Source organism: Anabrus simplex, chromosome 8, assembly GCF_040414725.1.
Source record: "Anabrus simplex isolate iqAnaSimp1 chromosome 8, ASM4041472v1, whole genome shotgun sequence".
Classification (NCBI taxonomy): domain Eukaryota; kingdom Metazoa; phylum Arthropoda; class Insecta; order Orthoptera; family Tettigoniidae; genus Anabrus; species Anabrus simplex.
The window spans coordinates 183,880,765-183,904,657 of NC_090272.1; the positions used below are offsets into that span (position 1 = coordinate 183,880,765).

At 38.1% G+C, this 23,893-nt stretch overlaps 1 protein-coding gene across 1 annotated transcript in view; it reads left to right on the forward strand.

The window, feature by feature from the left end:
- The window catches only part of Oseg4 (intraflagellar transport protein Oseg4), a 337,827-nt gene extending 314,332 nt beyond the window's left edge, over positions 1-23,495 (forward strand). The window contains exon 22 of the mRNA XM_067152561.2: positions 16,213-23,495. Within this exon, the coding sequence (XP_067008662.1) occupies positions 16,213-16,387 (175 nt within the window). The 3' untranslated portion in view covers positions 16,388-23,495. The remainder of the gene's footprint in view (positions 1-16,212) is intronic.
- The last annotated feature ends 398 nt before the right edge of the window (positions 23,496-23,893 follow it).

The window sequence follows — 23,893 nt, forward strand, 5'->3', positions numbered from 1 at the left end:
ACACAGATAGGTCTTATGGCGACGATGTGGGCAAATTGGGTGTCCCATTGTCGTCCTGGTGAAACTCTGTCATGGTAGGTAGTTTATGGCATTGCAATCAAGTGAATCATAAGAAAGCGGTTCTATTTGGCAGAATAAATATGCGGCTATATTTGGCTCCATCAGTAGAGAGGGCCTTATACCTGGCGCTAGCCCCCTCCCCCAGTGAGAGGTTTGTGGAGGATTTCCCTTTGTCGCAACTACTTACATGTCGAATAGCTCTCTTTATGAACCTTTCTTCTATCTCTTCACTAATTGCGGACACGAGTCAGTTAGGCCTAGATCACATTTATGGCTTACTCAAAGCTGTTTGTGTATTTGGAGGTGGAGATATAACAAATTTCCTGACTTTGAGGACTGTATTTTTAAGAGGAAAGTAAGGATATTTATTGAAATGCAAAAGTATTGTTTTCAAATATTAAGTAAAATTTAATTTGGAAATTAATTGCGAAGGGCGCCATAAAAGGGCACCTCGGGCGCCATGGCGCCCGTGGGCGCCGCGTTGGACAGGGCTGATATAGACCATCTTCTAACCTCAAAAATGGCAACAAATATTGAGCGATGTCCTTCGATAAACAAAACACAATAGATCATCCCACTATTTGGTAGCCAGAACTATATGATCCAGAAAGCATGGGCATAATTTACAGCATTGCCACATCTCTTGTGAATATTTACTGTATCATTGTGTGTGCTCTTTAAGTATTGTCTATGAAATGTTAACTCTTATAAGTGAATACTTACTACTTAAGGGTTCCACTTATGTATAAGTGCTGTCTATGAATTCAGCCCTAAGTGTCGTATTGCCAGCATTAACACAGTCTCTAAATTCTTCAGACGTTAATCCTGGGTATGTATCCAGACTTCAAGTCTCTTCTGGGACTGGGCGAGTAGGCCATGCAGTTATGGGCACGCAGCTGTGAGCTTGCGCCTGGGAGATAGTGGGTTCGAACATCACTGTTGGCAGACCTGAAGATAGTTTCCTGTGTTTTCCCCACTTTCACACCAGGCAATTAATTAAGGCCATGGCCGCTTCTTTCCCATCAATCAATCAATCAATCAATCAATACTGATCTGCATTTAGGGCAGTCGCCCAGGTGACAGAGTCCCTATCTGTTGTTTTGCTAGCCTTTTCTTAAAGGATTTCAATGACATTGGAAATTTATTGAATATTTCCCTTGGTAAGTTATTCCAATCCCTAACTCCCCTTCCTATAAATGAATATTTGCCCCAATTGTCCTCTTGTATTCAACTTTATCTTCATATTGTGATCTTTCCTACCTTTAAAGATGCCACTCAAACTTATTCGTCTACCAATGTCATTCCACGCCATTTCTCCGCTGACTGCTCGGAACTTACCACTTACTCGAGCAGCTTGTCTCATTTCTCCCAGTTCTTCCCAGCCCAAACTTTGCAACATTTTTGTAATGCTACTCTTTTGTCAGAAATCAGCCAGAACAAATCGAGGTGCATTTCTTTGGATTTTTTCCAGTTCTTGAGTAAAGTAATCCTGGTGAGGGTCCCATACACTGGAACCATACTCTGGTTGGGGTCTTGCCAGAGACTTATAAGCAGTGATTTAGTTGGAAAAAATTATTTACAGGAACTCACCTTATTAATTCAGCAATTTCCAGATGGACTCGTATTGGGTGTCAAAATCAGCGGCCTCATGTTTCCGACAAGTCGTTTCATCAGATGAACGTCTCCCCTTTCGTAGCCATGACTTGACATATGGTTGTGGGTTAAATATATGCACAGGAGGTCAAACGCTGCTTATGAAAATAAGTCCGCTTGATCTTGCAACCAGCAGCCTATTTCTCTTTTCGGTGTGGATCTCATTCATGGTACTGAAAGCTCTTTCAGCTTCTGCTTAAAAGATGGGAATAGTCTGTACATTCTTGATTAAAGGCATCAGCTCCACTGGAATTTCCTTGGTCTCGACATACTATCTAAAAGCATTAATGTACCTCCTCTTGTCTGACATGTGGAAAAAGTCACAAAGGTTGCCAACACTCTCATCACCATAGCAGATATCCAAAGTAGAAGTGGAGGGCCAATTATTTTTGTATAGTACCTTTGAATCACTGATAATTATGAACATAAAAACCGTAAGGTTCAATATTAGTCCGATAGAGTACACCCATGACGTTTCAGCGCTATGTATGGATTATAAGATTTTCTTACTGAATGTAAAAATGTTACGTCATTCTAAAGCGGGAAAATGTTTTCCGGAACGGTGTTCCAGCCCGTTCCGGTCCAACTAAACCACTGCTTATAAGCCCTCTCCTTTACATCCTTACTACAACTCCTGTAGTTCAGTTATTATGAGTTTCAACTTGACGTTTCAGCGCTGTCTTTTGGCGGAGGGTAAGTGAATTAATCAACAGCAAATCATAGGCAGCCAATCGCTCCAGTAGAGCGCGTTAGACTCCAGTTCCGGTTAGCAGTGTTGTCGATCTGTTGTTTACTGTAACCACGTGCTGTCAGCTGTGTGTTGTATTGTGCTCAGTTCTTCTTGCGGCCTTTGTGTTAGGTTGTTGTTCGTTTATATTTTGTAATGTAGTTTATAAATGTATTGTTTAGTATTTTTAATAGTATAGCGCATTATATTGTAGTGAATAGTGTCTAACAGGTGATCTATTTTATATAGTAGCTTAGTTTAATATTTCATTAGGTAGTTATATAGTAGGTTAATTTTAGGCCCGTGTGTGAATCTGATATTCTGTCATGTCGATGCCTACGTCTAAGGATGAAGCTCCCAAGAGAAGAAAGCCCTTCAGACGCGGAACTCCACTAAGGAGCCAGGCCCGGAAAATTGTTTGTAATGTTAGGGAGTCATTCTTGACAAAGCACCAAGAATGGCGACTAGAAAGAATGAGTTGATTAAGTGTTTGAAGGAGCACAATATTTCGGTTTGCGATGACATGGAGAAGGGGGATCTTGTGCATCTCTTGAAACAAAACAAGCCCCAGTGCCCAGTTTATGTGGTGGATAGCCAGAAGGAACGGGCATAAAGTAGTTCACCTTCCACTATACCATTGCCATTTTAATGCCATAGAACTGATTTGGGCCCAAGTGAAGGATTATGTAGCTAAGAATAACTGACTCTTCACAGTTTCGGAAGTTGAAAGACTTGAAGCTGTAGGCCGTAAAAGTGTGGAGGACTGGAGCAACGTTGTGAGACACACGAAATCAGAGATGATTAAAGCTTGGGAGAAAGAAAGTCTCACAGACAATTATGTTGAAGACTTTATTATCACTTTAGGGTCAAGCGAGAATGAAACCTCAACAGACGATGACAATGCCGATAGTGACTCAGAAATGAGTGGTATATTCGCTTTGTAGGATTATTTCCTTCGTTATGGGAAACTGAAACTAACAGCAACGCGAGATCTTCTACATGGTGAGTAGAAATTTAATTTAATTTTCTCATGTATTATCTGTTTGAGCATTGACATATTTTTATCTTGTAGCCTTATCCTAAATGTGTTGTGTATTATTGATCTTCTGTGAATCATGTATGTTGCTACAAAGAATAACTGATTATGAACTTATATTCCAGTATTTACAATTCTGTTAGTGTTGTGTATCGTAAATCAGCTGTTTGTATTTGTAGCAATTTGGCACCACCGGCTGACTTCCGGCTAACTGTCAAGTCGAAACTCAAAAAAGGAACTATAAACACCCGCATAACCATGTGCAGAGATCTGTATCCTTTATTTACAGTCCCATTTATGTGATTACCCCAATGAAGATCTTTCCTTATATTAACACCCAGACACTTACAATGATCCCCAAAAGGAACTTTCACCCCATCAATGCAGTAATTAAAACTCAGAGGAATTTTCCTATTTGTGAAACTCACAACCTGACTTTTAACCCCGTTTATCATCATACCATTGCCTACTGTCCATCTCACAACATTATCGAGGTCATTTTGCAGTTGCTCACAATCTTGTAACTTATTTATTACTCTATAGAGAATAACATCATCCGCAAAAAACCTTACCCCTGATTCCACTCCTTCACTCAAATCATATATATATATATATATATATATAAGAAAATATAAGGTCCAATAATACTGCCTTGAGGAATTCCCCTCTTAATTATTACAGGGTCAGATAAAGCTTCGCCTACTCTAATTCCCTATTTTCTAGAAATATAGCAACCCATTCAGTCACTCTTTTATCTAGTCCAATTGGACTCATTTTTGCCAGTAGTCTCCCATGATCCACCCTATCAAATGCTTTAGACAGGTCAATCACGATACAGTCCATTTGACCTCCAGAATCCAAAATATCTGCTATATCTTGCTGGAATCCTACAAGTTGAGCTTCAGTGGAATAACCTTTCCTAAAACCGAATTGCCTTCTATCAAACCAGTTATTAATTTTGCAAACATGTCTAATGTATTGATTATTTTCACCATGCTGGTCCGTATTGACTTATATTCAAATTTCTGTAAAATATTTTCACCGCCTTGTCAGTACTTACACATTTTATTTTATTTAATTACCTTACATGTACATGTTTCGAGAGCCACCGCTCTCTTCTTCAGCGGTGCCAAACATTAATTGATCCTTGGACTATGGTACAATGGTATAATATAGCAAGTATATATGAATTTTGAAAATTGTTACAACAATTTCTCTTAGTTTCACCTTTCCTATTTACTATGTCATTTGTTGCAGATTTTACTGGAAATTTCCTAACTAATATAATCTATTAAATTAATCTCTATATGTTAATTTATGTCCTTATTTACATCTGAAAGAATAATTATTTCTTCTTGTCTAAATTTAACATTTACTTGTCATTTAGTGGAAATCCTTAAATAAATCAATTTGTAAAATAATAGATAACATCTATAACTTCGGTCAAGGTTAAATTTTGGCAACCAGTCGAGCTGAAGAGTTTGATGGTTAGAAAGCGACCAGCATGGTCATCGCGTGACCAGTAGCAGAGTTGTAGATTGACAACAAGGAAGGAAGGAGGACATATTGTTTGGGTTCAGACCAATATCACATCATTTTAAATTTTGGATAAATTAGATGGAATGAAGAATTGGACGAGATTAAGAGAAGATATTCTGATATGAGAGGTCTAGAAAATTGTGGCAGACTTTCAGAAGAAAGAAGAGAGCAGAAACATTTTAAAGGATAACTAATTTTATAGATGTTATTTATTATTTTACGAATTGATATTTATTATTTATGATTTTAGGATAAAGACTATTTATAGATGTTATCTATTATTTTACAAATTGATTTATTTAAGGATTTCCACTAAATGACAAGTAAATATTAAATTTAGACAAGAAGAAATAATTATTCTTTCAGATGTAAATAAGGACATAAATTAACATATAGAGATTAATTTAATAGATTATATTAGTTAGGAAATTTCCAGTAAAATCTGCAACAAATGACATAGTAAATAGGAAAGGTGAAACTAAGAAAAATTGTTGTAACAATTTTCAAAATTCATATATACTTGTTATATTATACCATTGTACCATAGTCCAAGGATCAATTAATGTTTGGCACCGCTGAAGAAGAGAGCGGTGGCTCTCGAAACATGTACATGTACGGTAATTAAATAAAATAAAATGTATAAGTATTGACAAGGCGGTGAAAATATTTTACAGAAATTTGATGTCTAATGTAATCAGAAAGAATGCCTTACCAAAGCTTACATGCAATGCATGTCAAACTTACTGGCCTGTAATTTTCAGCTTTATGTCTATCACCCTTTCCTTTATATACAGGGGCTACTATAGCAACTCTCCATTCATTTGGTATAGTTCCTTCAACCAAACAATAATCAAGTAAGTACTTCAGATATGGTACTATATCCCAACCCATTATCTTTAGTATATCCCCAGAAATCTTATCCATTCCAGCTGCTTTTCTAGTTTTCAACTCTTGTATCTTATTGTAAATGTCATTGTTCATATGTAAATTTTAATACTTCTTTAGTACTAGTCACTTCCTCTGTCTGGACATTTTCCTTGTAACCGACAATCTTTACATACTGCTGACTGAATACTTCTGCCTTTTGAAGATCCTCACATACACACTCTCCTTGTTCATTAATTATTCCTGGAATGTCCTTCTTGGAATCTGTTTCTGCCTTAAAATACCTATACATATCCTTCCATTTTTCACTAAAATTTGTGTGACTTGCCAATTATGCTTGCCATTATGTTATCCTTAGCTGCCTTCTTTGCTAGATTCAATTTCTTAGTAAGTTCCTTCAATTTCTCCTTACTTCCACAGCCATTTCTAACTCTATTTCTTTCCAGTCTGCACCTCCTTCTTAACCTCTTTATTTCTCTATTATAATAAGGTGGGTCTTTACCATCCCTTACCACCTTTAAGGGTACAAACCTGTTTTCACATTCCTCAACAATTGCTTTAAACGCATCCCGGAGTCTGTTTACATTCTTATTTACCATTTTCCACCGATCATAATTACTTTTTTAAAACTGCCTCATGCTGCTTTATCAGCCGTATGGTACTGCCTAATAGTCCTACTTTTAAAACCTTCCTTTCTATCACATTTATTTTTAACTACGACAAAAACAGCTTCGTGATCACTAATACCATCTATTACTTCGGTTTCTCTATAGAGCTCATTTCGTTTTATCAGCACCATGTCGAGGATATTTTTCCCTCTATTTGGTTCCGTCACTTTCTGAATCAGCTGTCCTTCCCATGTTAGCTTATTTGCCATTTGTTCCTGTCGTTCGCATTTCCTTCCTAATTGACATCTGGTAAATTGAGATCTCCCGCTACAATCACGTGCCTTTCCATGTCATTTCCCACATAGCTGATTATCTTATCAAATAATTTTGAATGCGTGTCAGCACTACCCTTTCCCGGCCTCTACACTCCAAAGACATCAAGTTGCCTATTATCTTTAGAAATGAGCCTCACACCCAGAATTTCATGTTTCTCATCTTTAACTTTTTCGTAGCTTACAAATTCTTCTTTCACCAGAATGAATACTCCCCCTCCCACCATTCCTATCCTATCTCTATGATACACTCTCCAGTTCCATGAGAAAATTTCTGCATCCATTATATCATTTCTCAGCCATGATTCAACTCCTATTACAATATCTGGTAAATATATCTATATATATCTATTATGTTACTTAATTCTATTCCTTTCTTTACAATCCTTCTACAGTTCAACACTAACATTTTTATGTCATCCCTGCTTGACTTCCAGATCTCTGTACCCTCATCACCACTCCCTAGATAACACCGTTTCCCTGAATGTACCTCCCTATTACCCTTCTAAACAAATTTCTTAACTTATATGTACCACTGCGATTTAAGTGAAGGCCATCTGAGCGCAGATCCCTATCTCCTACCCACCCATTAGGATCTAGAAACCTCACTCCCAGTTTCCCACATACTCACTCCATAGTCTCATTTAAATCCCCAATCACCCTCCAGTCAGTATCCCTCCTACACAGTATTCCACTTATAACAATCTCCGCTTTCTTAAACTTCACCCGTGCTGCATTTACCAGATCCCACACATCCCCCAACTATGTTGGTACTTATATTAGCTTGCCTTACGTTGTTGGTACCAACGTGAAAAACTACCACCTTCTTCTTCCCCTCCTCCTCTTCTACTTTTCTCAGCATCTGCCTCAACCTAATTCCCCTCTACCCTGGTTCCCTTTCCTCCACACACTTTCCCCTCGTGTCTAACGATGGAATCCCCCATGACCAGAGCCTCAACCCTACCCACCTCCTTTGATCCATTGCCATATGACCTATCTGTGTTGGTGTGACGTAAAGCAAAATTTGTCTGTTGTGGGAAGACTTGATTGGGGCAGTAAAGCAGTGGAGTAATTTAAAAATCTGTCAGGGAACTACAACAGAGTTCCCAGCGACCTGGAAAGTCAGGGGAAGTTAAGGATTGTCAGTAAATTACAAAATAGTCAGGGAAGTCTTTAAAAAATTGGCGTGTGTCAGGTAAAGTGAGGGAAGTTAACACAAACTTGTTGTGTGTCAGGTAATTCGTACTGATGGCAAACTTCAACCTGTGAATCCTCTGAAGCGAGTAAAAGTTATCAGTTGATGAAGTAAGTTGAATTTTACTTTAAAAAATTAAAATTGTACATGTTCCGGGCTATAGCAGCATTAAAACGAGATGAGTTTGTTGAAGTGCTGAACAGTGTGTGGTGGCTCTGGCCGTACCAAGCTGTGCAAGTATACTTTTATCCCAACAAGGTATCTTTATATTGCCAAGATAAATCTATTTGTGTTTTGATATAGTTTCTGTGTATAATTAGCATGCTTTTCTTTTGTTTTAGATTAGGCCTATGCATTAGATAAGATGACAAGTAAAACAGCTTTCAGCTATCAGTGGCTGGATTCAACCCTTAATCCAGAGTTTGTAGATTGGCTCCGTGATGTACTGGACAATAAAATTGAAGGTTACTGTAATGTGTGCAGAAAGAAGTTTAAACTTAGCAATATGGGGTGCCAGGCAATTCATTCACATAGAACTGGTCAAAACACACTCAACTTCAGAATATTAAATCAAGGCAGCCATCATTGTCATCATTTTTGTCAAACCTAGCACTAGTTCGAGAGAATTAAGAAGTGTAGCTACTAGTTCAACAGAAAAAAGAAGTGTAGACAATGGACATGGATCTTTTCGTAATACCGCTGTCAAACAGTGTGTTAGAACAACAGAAACAGTAAAGACTGAGGCAGGGATAGAAAGTGGACAGTCAGTACACTGTGCTACTTCTTATTTTAATAAAGCAGAAATTTTATGGGCGTTGAAATTTTTTGCTAGTAAATACAAGAGGAGTTCATGTGCAGATGTACATGATGCATTTAAACTTACGTTCCCATATAGTGCAGTTTCATCGAAATTCACCTTTGGTGAAAGTAAATGTTCCTACATGATTAACCATGGTATTGCACCACATTCCAGTAAGTTATTAACAAACAGTTTGAAAACTATTGATGTAGTTTCTTTTGGTGAGTCATTCAATAAGGTAACACAACAAGGACAAATGAGTCTCATTGTCAGATTTTTTTATATCAACACTCACAAAGTGGTTTCTAGATATTGGAACAGTGTTTTTTCTGAGCCGTGCTACTGCCCATGATCTGCTGCAGAAATTCAATCATGGACTGCATCCTCTTCAAAGAAAAAAAACATGTTGCAGGTCTCAATGGATGGGCCTAATGTGAACTTGAGCTCTCTCAAGAAGCTTGAAGTGGAAATGGAGACAGAAAATCCTGGTGGGAAAAAGTTATTGAACCTGGGAGCGTGTGGTTTGCATGCCATCAATGCAGCTGTTAAAACAGGTTTAGGGGCCGATGACCTTCGATGTTAGGCCCCTTTAAACAACAACTATCATCATCATCATCAAAACAGGTTTAATGACTGTGAATTGGGAGCTTAACTCATTCCTGCGTAACAAGTATTATTTATTCAAAGACTCACTAGCTCGCAGGGCCCAGTTCACTGCAGTGACTGTTAATACAGTGTTCTCATTGAAGTATTGTACAGTACGATGGCTTGAAAATGTTCATTGTCTGGAACGAGCCTTAGAAGTATTTCGTCATTTCAAGGCATATGTAGCAAATGCTAAGTTGCCAGAGAGTAAGTCCTGTAAAAATATTAAAGAATAAATCCAAGAACCTTTAATAAAATGCAAACTAGCATTTTTCAAAAACCATTTCTTAGGAATGTGAGCCTTTTCTCAGATGATTTCAAAGTAACAAACCGCTTGCTCTATTTTTGTACTCCCATCTGAATGAACTATTAAGAAGTTTGATGAATCGCTTTGTCAAGCAAAGTAAAGGAGTGTGATTTTGCTTGATCTACAGGACCCAACAAACTTGATTGGTGTAGGTGAAGTTGATGTTGGATTTAGTATGAAAAAGGTACTTAAAGAACTAAAATTGTCAGAGAGAGAAATTCTTGGTTTTAAACATGAATGTCAGAAAATATTAGTGGCAGTTGTGACAAAACTGTTGGATAAGAGTCCGTTAAAGTGTAGATTAGTGAAAGGTCTTACGAGTTTGAACGAGTTTGAATATGTCTTGGAAGTGTTGCATGAAGCTAGCAGAATAACTGAAAATGTGGCTGATACGCCTAATGCACAATACATTTCTCTTTGTTGTGAATCAAGAGAAGGTTTGGAAACTAAATTCAAAGAATATATCTCAATATCTGATGATAGTATGATAGTATGGGTTTACAAATTTTCTTTGCTAACATTTTTGCAGAAAACAAACAGTATAGTGAACTTTGGCAAGTAATAAAGCTTTGTCTTATAGTGGAGAGTGGCTTTTCTATAAATATATCAATAAATCAATGTTGGTAGGAAACATGCATGAGGAGTCATTTATTGCACAAAGACAAGCGTATGATTCCATTTTGTACTATGGAGGTATCAGATGTGTACCAATTAATCATACAATGTTGTTATCTGTGAGATGTGTTCATAAGAAACACCAGTATTAGTTGGAGAAGACAATCCTGAAGGTCGAAGAAGAAGACAGGAAAAGACTGAAAAACAAAGAGTAAGTGATGAAATAAGAAAGTTGGGAGATGAAGAAAAAAATGTTAAAAGAATGCAGTCACAAGAATGTGAAGCCAGAATTGAAGATAAAATGCACCTACTTGAAACCGGAAAAGATTGTGTGTAATTTTGTTGTGCTGCATTTTTTTAAGTACATTATTATCAACATAGTGTGTTCATTAGTTTTTCTTTTCTTTTTTGCAAGTTGCTTTATGTCTCACCGACACTGATAGGTCTTATGGCGACGATGGGACAGGAAAGGGCTAGGAGTGGGGAAGGAAGCGGCCGTGGCCTTAACTAAAGTACAGCCCCAGCATTTGCCTGGTGTGAAAATGGGAAACCACAGAAAACCATCTTCTGGGCTGCCGACAGTGGGGTTCGAACCCACTATCTCCTGCATACTGGCCACACTTAAGTGACTGCAACTATCGAGCTCGGTATTAGTAATTTTAATAGTAATACTTTCATTATTCATGTATAAATAAAATGTATTAACATCATTATTAAATTGTATGTACTTTACTGTTCAAAATGTTATATTTCCTATTTGAGTAATAAGTATTGTGTACAGGTGTGTTGGACAGCTAATGGGAATAGAGTAGGCTGTTAAAAATTGCACAAATGGCAAATTTTTATCAGGGAAATACAATATTTTGGTCAGGGAAATGTCAGAGAAATTAGTTTGACTTTCTGGCTGGGAACCCTGCATAACCTTTGACCGTGGACTGAAATATCTGAGATGCAATCAAATCTGGAATCTGTGTGGAAAGCAATTTCTGACAGAGCTGTGGGTAGCACACAAACTCAAAGAGAATCATGGGTCAAGAAAAGAAAGTTGACTTTAAGAGTGTGGATGATAAAGATGAAAAATATACCTCTCAGTACAAGATGGACCTTTCAGCTCCATTTGCAAAGGAGATCAAAGTTTACAAGTCTTTGCAGGAATTAGAGAATGACTTCGCTAACCATCTGCAGTGGTAAAAAACACATTCCTTCCAGCTTTGATATCTTGCAGCCGTAGCAGAGAAGTTGTTTTGCATACTAGCTACATAAGTTTCCCTGTGCTGCAAAGAATAGCATTATGTGTGAGAGACTGGTCGGAAGGTTAGTCCTCATGAAAGTCAAAAGTGCATCAGAACCCCAGCATTTTGAAGGTGATGCTGATTCTGGTATAGGACTGTTATCTTAATGAATTCCATACCCCAGAGACAGACCGTAAATGTGCAGTATTACTGTTCATTTTTGGAACATCACCTGCGACCAGCATTGTGCAAGAACTGACAACTCTTTCTGTAGATGCCTCCCATCATTATACAGGTGTCTGATTTTTATGCTCGATGGGGCTGGAAAGTGCTTTGTCATCCCCCATATTACCTGGACTTGAGCCCCAGTGATGATTGGATACCGAAGATAGGAATTGGTGTTCCTGAAGTTTTACAGGGGATTGACCATTCTATTCATACTATCCAGAGAACAGGTGCTGCTACAGGTGTACTATACATTCCACATAACTGGCAGTGGGTTCTACACAGTGCTGGGGACTACATTGAGAGACTATAGAAGTTTCATAGAGGTATCCCTTTTGTATTTGTTGTAATTAATAGGTGCCACAAATAAAGAAACAGCCCTCGTACCCTCGAATATTACATTCATCACACGTACATCTTCATTATTGACTATTATGCCTTTTAACATTCAGTCTCCAATCCTCTGTAAATTAACTAAGCACCTCCACAGTCCTCTATTTGCAACTAGCTCTGTGGCCTCATTTAGCTTAAATCCCTTATTATTAAATAATTTAAAACTGTCTCTAATCATCGTCTTGGTTTCTATCTATTTTACTTACCCTTAATAGCCAACTCTATTATTCTCACAGGTAACTTATCCTTCTCTATTGCCCTCACTTGACCCCACTACCGAAGCTGGTATCTATATGGAGTTTCACACATGGAGTTCCTAACTTAGTCAGATACCATCCTGCCATTGTTCTCACCTTTTGTACCAGGAATCATTCTCGCTACTTTTATATATAATAAAAGAATTATTCCTTTAATTGGAATTTCTTACATTTTCACCATTCAGTACTTAGTAAGATATAAATACACAATATTGGAACATGCTTCAGTCTGTGAGACCTCCTTCAGCTAAATTTTAGTTAAAAGACAATAGAGAACAAACATGATAATCATCAATTGCACTTTCATTTGTTACTTCTAACTTATAAATAAGATATCTTAAATTCACCCAGCTTTCACTTCTGTACAGCAAAATTGGTCTGAATTCAGAGCAATGAAAATGTAGTTTTATCTGAGAACTTAGGTTGTCCTCAACAGAGTCCGAACAATTCATAGATGATCTAATGATGCGAATCAGACAATCCAGCATATTGTAAGGGAGTGTCAGAAAAGGTAATTTCCAGGATCTACAGTGAACTTTGTGAGAGCTTTTGAACTGTCTGTATAGTGGTTGGATAACTTGAATGTTATATTATGACTCCCCAGTGTTTTGTTGTCTGTCAGATAATGACAATTTATGACATATCTGTTTATGTAGATAACTGTAAATGTTCATCTGTATATACAGGATGTCTCAGGAGGAATGGTCAATATTTGGGGATATGACAGGAACGATAATTTGAAGCAAAAAATTTCGAATGGACATATGCCGTATTTCGAATGGTTTCCGAGATAGAACACATCTAATGTACGTTTGTTTTTGAGCTACTGGCACGCACGTATGTGTCTTACACACCCTACCTCTTTGACTTCATTGCTATCAACCTCTCTGCTCGGGATGTCTTTCTGCCATTAAACTAGCCCATTGAATGCGCAGTTGTCCATGGTGTATTGCGAGTTAAGTAGTGCGAGGGATTTAGAGTATATCAGAGAGAGGCATTGGTTAAATGCATTTGTACATGTGCTGGTTAAAATGACACATATTTACACTAATGAAGAATATGCAAATATGCTGTATGTTAACAGATTCTGCAATGGTAGTGCTCCTGCTGCTGTCGAGGAATACCTTTGGTGCTTTCCGACTCATCGAATTCCCGATCGTAGAGTGTTTACAAGAGTTTTCCATACATTGCACGAAACAGGGTCCAAGTTCCCATTTTTGTTCTGAATGTGTAGTTCAACAACCTGTGCAGGAATAGCAACACATTGTTGAAATGGTGCAGTGTAGTCTTACTACCAGCACACGGCACTTTCTGCACGTATCAATGTCCCACAAACACGTGTATGGCAAACATTACATGTGGAAATTTTGTAGCCATTTCAAAATGTCACAGAGGTTGGGTGGGTAAGACACATGTGTATGCCACTAGCCCAAAGCCAAATGTACATTAAATTTGTTCTATCTCGGAAACCATTTGGAATAGGGCATGTGACCAGATGAAGTTTTTTGCCTCAAATGATCGTTCCTATCATATCCCTGAATAGTGACCATTCCCCCTGGGACATCCTGTATATGTGGTGCCATAAGCTAAATAAATAAATAATCTGAGAACTCCCTTTTTTCTTACAGAATACTTTATCACAATTACGAGCCCACTGCATTAGCTTTGCTGCACCTTGATTCAATTTTACTTTGTATATTACCGTACTAAATACTTGAATTGATCCACATGTTCCAGTTTCATGTTCTCTATGTGACATTGAATCCTTTTAGGTTTCTTCCCTATTGACATCACTTTAGTGTTGGAAATGCTAATTTTCAAATTATACTAGCTGCTGCACCATTTTCCAAGTTCCAGGTATTAGATTGCAGGCTTTCAGCACACAGTGCAAGAAAGCCCAAGTCATTAGCATAGGCCAACCTGCTTACTAATTTTCCATGCACAAAATCCATCCCTGTCAGTTTTAAGCCTTTCAGTAAATGATCCCTTTGTTTATTTTCTTATTTCATGTCTTCTTCTGTGGCGAAGTCAAGGCTCATGATCCTCTCTTACACTTAACCACATAATATTTAAAATAAACTTCAGAAAACAAAATAATGAAATAATAAAATAAAATATAATAAAAATTCTCACCTCATTCATTCTTCCATTCATGCTGGCATTCACACAAACTGGCAAGACTGCTTGAAAGAAGCTAAAGAGCAATTCCTAACACTGACTGCAAGAGAATTCCGTAGCTTTGTACTAGACACGTGAAAGGAGTGGTTATATGATGATGAGCGATGCACAGAAATTGAGAGTGTAGCAGTCGATCGTGTGTTATGTTCATGAGAGGATGAGAGTAAATTAAACTTTGAGGATAAATTCTGGGGTTTAGATTAATTCAACAGATGAAATATGAGAGTTACAATGTGAAAATATCGTAGTTTATTGATTTTTAACCAGGAGAGTATTTTATAATAGGGGGAGATATGAGTTGAAAATGTAACTGAAAATATAAACCTAATGCATGAGTTCATTGCCCTATGTAATTTCAGTGTTTGTTCCATGGTGGCGTCTATCATTACAATATCACAATACTGGGTGAGTCGGCCGTGCGGTTAGTGTCGCGCGGCTGTGAGCTTGCATCCGGGAAATAGTGGGTTTGAATCCCACTGTCGGCAGCCCTGAAGATGGTTTTCCATGGTTTCCCATTTTCACACCAGGCAAATATTGGGGCTGTACCTTAATGAAGGCCACGGCCGCTTCTTTCCAACTCCTAGGCCTTTCCTATTCCATCGTTGCCTTAAGACCTATATGTGTCGGTGCGACATAAAGCCATTAGCAAAAAAAGAAATTAAAAAATCACAGTAATAAAGTACGGGAAATATGAGGGTCTGGATAAATTTAATTTTCATGCTTAATAGAAGAAGTGATTGGCGAGTTTTGAGAGGGTGAAGTGACGAGTGAATTTTCCTACAGTTGCTTTTTATGTGCTCACTCCAGTCTAATGTGTCACTTATGATAATCCCAAGAATTTTTACAGACTTCTGAAATGGTGAAGATAATAACTTCTTTTCTAGGATAGTTAGTTGCCTTTGTTGCCCTGTTATAATAGCTTGTGCCTATTTAGGTTAATTAATAAACAGTTCTCATTAGAATAGGAGCTAATTAGATTTAAAATAGAATTCATCTGATGAATTCCAAACTCGGTATCAACAGCTTTGTAGTGATAATATATTTGTAGATCATCTGCATATAAATGATACCTATAGTTGCTGAACTGAAGAGAGATATCATTGATATATAGAGTAAATAGAAGAGGTCCTAGCACATATCCCTGCGGGACACCTGTTTGCTTAGACTGTGAAAAACTAAGATCATCAGCATCATCATCTTCATTTCCCGTTTCCAGTTTCCCGGGTTGGGTTGTGAATCAAGGACCTCCATCGCTGCCTGTCTCTCCACCATTCTTCTCCTTTTTTAAGTACATCTTCTGGTTTTCCTCCCCTCTTCTCTATGCACGCCCACACTGAACAACAAAGATATACTAGTGAAATATCATATACTGTATCACAAAAATATATTTGCATGTAGAAATTTTGAAAGGAAATGAATTTCATCCATGAGATGGCAGTTCTTTCCACACATTAGTTTTAAGTCTGATAATAGCTGTAAGTTAGTGGATATCTTGTCAAAAAATGTGCTAACTTGTCCTGTTGCAGGTATGGTAAATGCCCAAGTTGCGAGATCAGGTTTCCCGTGTGTGTTGCCTCTGGCCGACCTCTCTTGGACATGTCTACAGCATGGACATGTGCAGTCTGCAAGCACTGTGCCTCTGATAAGGATATGGCTATTCGTCAGAACTGTCCGCTCTGTCACGCAGCCCTTCAGCTATAAAACAGGACCAGAAATTTTAGATTATAGTTGAGTGTTGTGGATCCATATAAGACAGGTTCATGTTTATAGTAATATGAACAGGAACAGTCTACTGCACTTCATTGGCAATGACATTACTTAATAATAATAATAATAATAATAATAATAATAATAATAATAATAATAATTAATGAACGGGTGACAAGGACTTGTGCCCTTGGCCTGTACATAAATCTCTTTCTATAAAAAGAAATAATGTCTGTTTGTCTAGCTGCCTACTTCCCGAAATGGCATCACGTTTACACTGCTGCATAGAATTTTATGGAGTTTTGCTCACATAATCATAGACTAACTGTTTTATTTCAAAATATTGAACTAAAATATATATTATTTGCAAAGAATCATGTAGCAACTTAAAAGGAGATAATGTTTGTTTCTTCTTGCTCAATCACTTCTAACGTGCAGGACCAGTTGAGCTGAAATATGACATGGATATATCTCAGATATTCAGTTCAAACACAGGCCTCTTCTGATTTATCAGTAATTAATTGTTTCATATGGCCATTAATATGCAGGTATTTATTGAACCTGTACTTGATTTATGTGCTAAAATCCGAATTAATGGGCAGTTGATTACTCCTGTCATAAAGCCCAGCATGTGCACTCAAAATTCAGTTTTCTTCAAAAAAATATCATATCCATTTTCTTTGCAACTCTAATGATTCTCTAGGAAATTACAATTTTGTATGTTAAAGGATGGATTCCAAAGCTGTTGGTATTTGAAAGTTTGGACACCAGAACTTGCAGAGCAACATTTGAGCTTGAAACCAATGATTTATACCCTAATAATTCACTAAGTGAAAGATTACATGCTGTCCCAGTAGATACAAATTAAGCCTGGAATGGAGCAATATGTTTATATATATCAGCCTGTAAAGGAAACCTGGTGAACATATTGGGTGTCCACATGGGCAGATTATCTCTTCTATTCGTCTTACTGTGTGCCTGATAATTCTTGTTAAAGTGGTTTTGTCACCATTGTGCAGATAGTGGATTATGGAAGTATTAAGTCATTGCTTGAAACAATCACCAGAATCTGATATCAGTGAAATAGTTTTCAGCAACAGGAACTTCAGTGACATTGTCAGTAATGGGTGTATTTTGCTATCAATAAAATAAAGCTTTATTATTCTACTTAAAGCAGTGGTTCTCAACCTATTTTAAGATTATGAGAATCCATCCCCACCCTCCGATGTAGTACAATATTAAATATGCAAGCACCATGAAATTCAGTGTTATTCATAATACCAGTGATGTCCAGGAAGAAGTCGCTTGTAGCTACACATAAACAAACAGTTCTGCAGGTGTGAATCAGATAATAGTGATTGAGCTCTGTTCTTCAGGTACCAGGTATATGGGAAAGCTTTCTTTTACAGGTAGGTCGTCCTATACATAGCCAGACATAAATGAGAGAAACACACTGCAGATTTGGAATATTTTTATATTTTCTGCTTCCCAAAAGGCTATGAATTTCTATACTGACGAAGACTGCAGATCTGTCAGTTAAATTTCTGCACTAGTAGGCATATTATTCTCTCAAAAACTTGATTTTTCTGTTGAAATCCACACTGAATCAAAAGAGGTTATGAATCATGTTAAACAATTGTTTGTTTTCTTATTAAATATGAAAACTCCAATCAAATTCATTCAAAAGATCTTAAATTGTTAACTAGACAATTTTAGGACAATCAGACTGAGCTCAGCCAAGACTAGACAAAGCATGTCTGCAAGTTCTGGAGAATGTTGCAGTTCATTGCCATTTGCTGTAGAAAGACCCTGAACAAGGACCTCAGGAGTGTTTGCAAGCACTGTGTTTACTTGCATGATGAGAACACCAATTTGAGAACATCTGAGATAATGCAGCCTAACTGACAAAATTTGCTGTGTACATAATTACCGTATCACTCCGAATCCAAGACAATCCTGAATGCAAGACGACCCCACTTTTTCCTCCAAAAAAAATTAAATCAGGCTTAAGAAGTGCTTTGTGAATTCATAATTTGATTTATAACAAATTTCAAATTTAATTTGTGAAATAAAATAAACACAAACAAGTATCATGTAAATCCTACCTACTTCCCTAATAATTTTCATTAGAGGTATCTGATACTGCCCTTAAAAGTTCAGAGAATTCCTATTCACGTGCCCGTATTCATATCACATCTCGTGTTATGGCCATTCCGACATTGCGTTTTTCGCACACATGCCTCACAATTTCATGTTCGACTTCTTTAAAGCGCCCTTGTTGTAGGCCACTGAATGCTTTTCTTGTACAGCATACATTTTAGAACTACCTTTGTTTTTACGCCAATGCTGAACATTGGCTTTAGTTATGCTGTATTTTCTTGTGGCTGCACAATTATTCTTTATTGATTTAAAATGGGCATCATAATATCACAGATAATCCATCACGAAAGTATTCCTGTTATCTATAAAATTCTTACTAAGTGTCAGGTACATTCGGCTGCTGTTAGACACATGTCTCCCTTGCCATCTTCAGCCGGCTTCAGCGGCTAGCGATGTACAGTATAATAAAGATGCGGACGTTGAGGGCCAATGCGTTTTGTGCGCCGTGATATAGCCATTCTGCCCTTGTGTTTTTTGTGCACATGCCTCACAATTTCATCTTCGACATCTGTAAAGCGTTTTCGTTGCGTCGTTTTTTACAGTACGCAGTTCTTAAGCTTACTTAACGCAATTGTTGAATGTTGGCCTTAGTTATGCCGTATTTTATTGAGGCTGTACGATCATTCTTCATTTCTGTGTGTTTAATAACCAGTAACTTAAAATTGGCATCATAATATCGATGAGAATCCGTTGAAAATTTTGCCAGCAATACCTGTTCCACGTGTCTCTATAATACGACAACCCATTATGTAAATATTTCTGCTGTCTATAAAAATGGTTACTTTTACTAAGTGTCAGGTGCAGTAGCTGCGTTATCAACTCTATCACTGAGTAACTGTGTCCTTTCTAAGAATTCTCCGTTATCCCCGCTATTCCAATTTGAGTGATATTTTCTGCGAAGTATGGTACATTATGGTCGACCTTGCAATTAGCTTGATGCCATTCTGCAGATTTGAGAAAGGTTTTTATAGAAGCTACTAGAATGTCATTCTGTCTTCACTATTTTCCGAGAACCAGCGATGTTACACAGAGGCATATGTATAGTAAAGATGCGGATGTTGTAGATCTTTTTTGTGCGCACTCGCGGGGGGGGGGGCAAGGAAGCAGCGTGGTTACCTTGGTAGCTGCCAGTGGTGGTTCATTACTGTTACGTCACAAATGCAAGACGACCCATGATTTTTCACATGAAGTTCTGAGAAAGAAAAAAAAGTAATCTTGGATTCGGTCAAATACGGTACTTAAAACAAGGAATATGAAATGAAAAATAGTTAGGATCATACGGTAAGATGCCGGCCCCGTTGTGTAGGGGGAAGCATGCCTGCCTCTCACCCGGAGGCCCCGGGTTCGACTCCCGGCCAGGTCAGGGATTTTTACCTGGACCTGAGGGCTGGTTCGAGGTCCACTCAGCCTACGTGATTAGAATTGAGGAGCTATCTGACGGTGCGATAGCTGCCCCGGTCTAGAAAGCCAAGAATAACGGCCGAGAGGATTCGTCGTTCTGACCACACGACACCTCTTAATCTGCAGGCCTTCGGGCTGAGCAGCGGTCGCTTGGTAGGCCAAGGCCCTTCAGGGGCTGTAGTGCCATGGGATTTGGTTTGGTTTGGTTTTCATACGGTAAGATTATCTGTATAATGCACCCTTTGGCACCAGCTATAAAAATGATTCTTCATTGCATTTAGTGATTTGATAATATTGAGGTTGGCAACAGATGAATCTTCTTTACAAAAATTTGTCAAATTTCATTGGTATTGTCTTGGGTATCAGGGTCTTAAAATCTAAAATGTGTACTCAGAGAGATAGTATGTTTTAATATGAACTAAATTTATTCAAATTACAATATTCAGTTATTATAAATACACTGGAGTTTGAGTTTTCCACTTCACGCAGTTTGTACTCACTAACTTGGTAGAGCATACAGTCGCAGTTAACTCCACAACTCACCTCACACAGCACACTTTACGTGGTCAAGATAGTCTCACTCCTTACAGACAGACTCTCAGATAACTTGTACCTGATTCACTGACTGTCTCGCAACTCAGTCACACTCCCCTAACTTCCCTCTTTCAGATCAGTCCATCCACCTCTCCATTGTTGGCCTTTTCCAGCATCTTCGAAGGAGTGCCTCAGCAATTCACTGGGTCTATTGTTTGCTTACCGCTGACTTGCTTACATTGTGACCTACCACCTGCCTCTGTATCGTTGACCCTCATTCCTGCACTATTGTGCTTGAAGCCCCATAACTTCAAGAGATATAAGAAGTAGTAGGGTGTGGTGGGATCACAGATCGTGCACTGATGAAGCCAGTTGTTAAGTCAGTTGGCGCAATGATTGGTCACTTTTAGAATCATACATTGCTGGGATATACCATCTTCCTTCCCATTAAAGATTTAATTTGGAGGTGGTGACAGGCTCCTAGGGTATGAGGAAATGTTTCAGATCTAATGTAAGGAAGTCACATAATCACATACACATCTCATCGTTCATGGACATGGTAATGCATCAACTGACTAATAAACACAAATTAAGTAGCTAGAAAACATTAAAATATATTTTCCTCTTGTTCAGATGAAACTGAGTTGAAGTAAGTGTGAATGCTCTACATTTTCTCTCTACAGCACTCCTCATCCATCGTCATGTTCCAACCCTAGCTTGTGTTTAATCAGCTCTATCCATCGTAATCTCTCTTCTCTTTTATTTATGTATCTGCTATAGTCTACCTACGTCTTTACATGTGTGGAAATCTTCCATTTTGTATGTAAATTTTAACCAATAATAGATCAGGTCTGTTTTTCTATGAGACAATATCAGTGCTGCAGTGCTCCATGCAAACAGTATGTGATGCTTATCAGTATGAACATAACTGGTGGAAGAGACACACATGACATTCTCTCGACCAGACTCAGAGAAATTTGAAGAAGTGCAGATATTGTGGTTGTGTGTTATCTTTCCTCATTCTTTGCCTTCATTACTGCACAAATAGTGAGTGTTATCCTCTTGTCTCACCTCACCTCCATACCCACATACAAACAAGCCAAACCTACCATAAAAGAGGAGCATGTGATATTTTTAAACACTTCCTAAAGCAATACTACTTATTGAAAATACAGACTGAGGCATATATTACTCATCATCATCATCATCATTCCCCCTGTCCGACTCGTTGGCTGAACGTTCATCGTACTGGCCTTCGGTTCAGAGGGTCCCAGGTTCGATTCCCGGCTGGGTTGGGGATTTTAACCTTAATTGGTTAATTTCATTGGCACGGGGGCTGGGTATGTGTTGTCTTCATCATCATTTCATCCTCATCACGATGCGCAGGTCGCCTACGGATGTCAACTAGAAAGACCTGCACCTGGCGAGCTGAACCCGTCCTGGGATTTCCTGGCACTCAAAGCCATACATTTCATTTCATCATTTCCCCTTATCCAGCTCCTGCAGGGTCGGGGTATTTATGGCACTTCTCCATCTTCCTCTTTACTTCCACCATTCCTCTTCCACGATCTTGTCCCAGTCTAAATTTCATCTTCTTATGTTGCTCTTCACTGATTCAATCCACCTTGTTCTAGGTCTTCCTCTTGCTCTCTTGCCCTCACACTTTGCCTCCTGTATCTCTCTTGGAATTCTATTCTCCTCCGTCCTCTTTACATGTCCAAACCACCTTAGTTTAATCTTTTCAACTCTCTCATTTAGCTTTCCCATCCCAACTTCCTTCGTTACATCTTCATTTCTCACTGTGTCTTTCTTTGTCTTTCCTATCATACTTTAGGAACTTCATCCTACTGGCTTGAATTCTACTCTCTTGTCTGCTAGTCAAAGTCCAAGTCTCAGCTGCGTAAGTCAGTATGGGTACATAGTACATTTTGTTCATTATCTCATTACTTTTCCTTGGTACTTCTTTGCTCCAAACAAGTTTTCTTACACTTTGGTAGAATGCATTACTCTGCTGTACCCTCCTGCTAATCTCCATGTCCATCCTAGCATTTTGCATTAATTCACTTCCTAGGTATTTAAAGTTGTCCACAATTTTCAGACTCTGACTTCCAATTTGCACAGTGCCCTTTTCTTGTCTTTCCCCTCTTGTCTTTCCCCTCTTGACATCACCCTAGTCTTGCTTTTCTCTGTACTGATTTTCATGCTATACTTCCCAACTTTTTCGTTCAGTACATCTAGTTGTTGTTGCACTTCTTTGCTGTTCTTTCCCCAGATCACAACATCATCTGCAAATTATCCTCCTGTGTTGTTGAGTCCTCACACTGTATTGCTTCTGTCTCCCCTGTACAGTTGTTCACATTCAATAGCTTATCAAAATACTCCTGCCATCTTCTCTTTATCTCTTCTGGGCGTGTTAACAGTTCCCAATCTTCCTTTTTCACTAGCTTTATGGTAACTCTTTCTGTCTTCTTACTCCCACTACATTCGCTTTCATCTCTTGTGTAAATTCTTCCCAACTCTTCTTCTTTATTTCTCCTACCACCTTCTTGCATTACTGATGGTTAATTCTCTTCCTTGCTGTGTAGCTCATTTTCAGAAGATCCTGGAGGTATTTTACACCATCAGTCCATGCATTTTACCTACAGCTTTTCCAACTCTCTGCTGGATGTCTAAGCACCCTTCACCACTTAATCAGTCTGCTCATTTCAATTATAAAAAAAGGCACAATTTTGTGGTAAATCGTTCGAGTTATGAATAAAATGCATATGTGTATTTGTATAGGAAATGTAATTATAAATCCTCTACTGGGAAGACTGTATTCTCACTGATGACATAGACATGTAACAATACTCCGTCCATATGGTGATGTACATACAGTACTGTTATTCTACAATGCATACATTTTTATTATGGCAAGTTATAATCAGTGTAATGTCAATTATCACTTACTCCATCCATTGTAGAATTGTATTGAATTATGATGAAATAAAGTCCACAGTTGTTAAGTTGGGTAAGAATGGTACATTTTTACTTATTCCAGGCACTGTATCTCTATACCTTACCTCTCCATCTATTTTGTCTTTCTGTTATCTATATCTTACCTCTCTGTCTATTTTTTTCTTTCTGTTATTACACATTCTGTTCACAAAAGTATGTTTAATAAGTTCTCTAAAGACTGTAGTCCAAAGGTTCCTGATTCCACAATGAGAACTGTTTACATCATAATTTATGTGTGTGTGATTTTTTGTAATGCCCAACCACTTGGATACGAGTCCCTTTGGCTGCGATGATAAACAGTTTGCGATCTGTTATTGGTGTGCACTGCCTTGGATCAGGGAGTTAGTTACTCCTTGTTTCGGAGGCGAAGATCGTTGTGTGAGTGTGTATGTTCCTGTATCCAGTGTG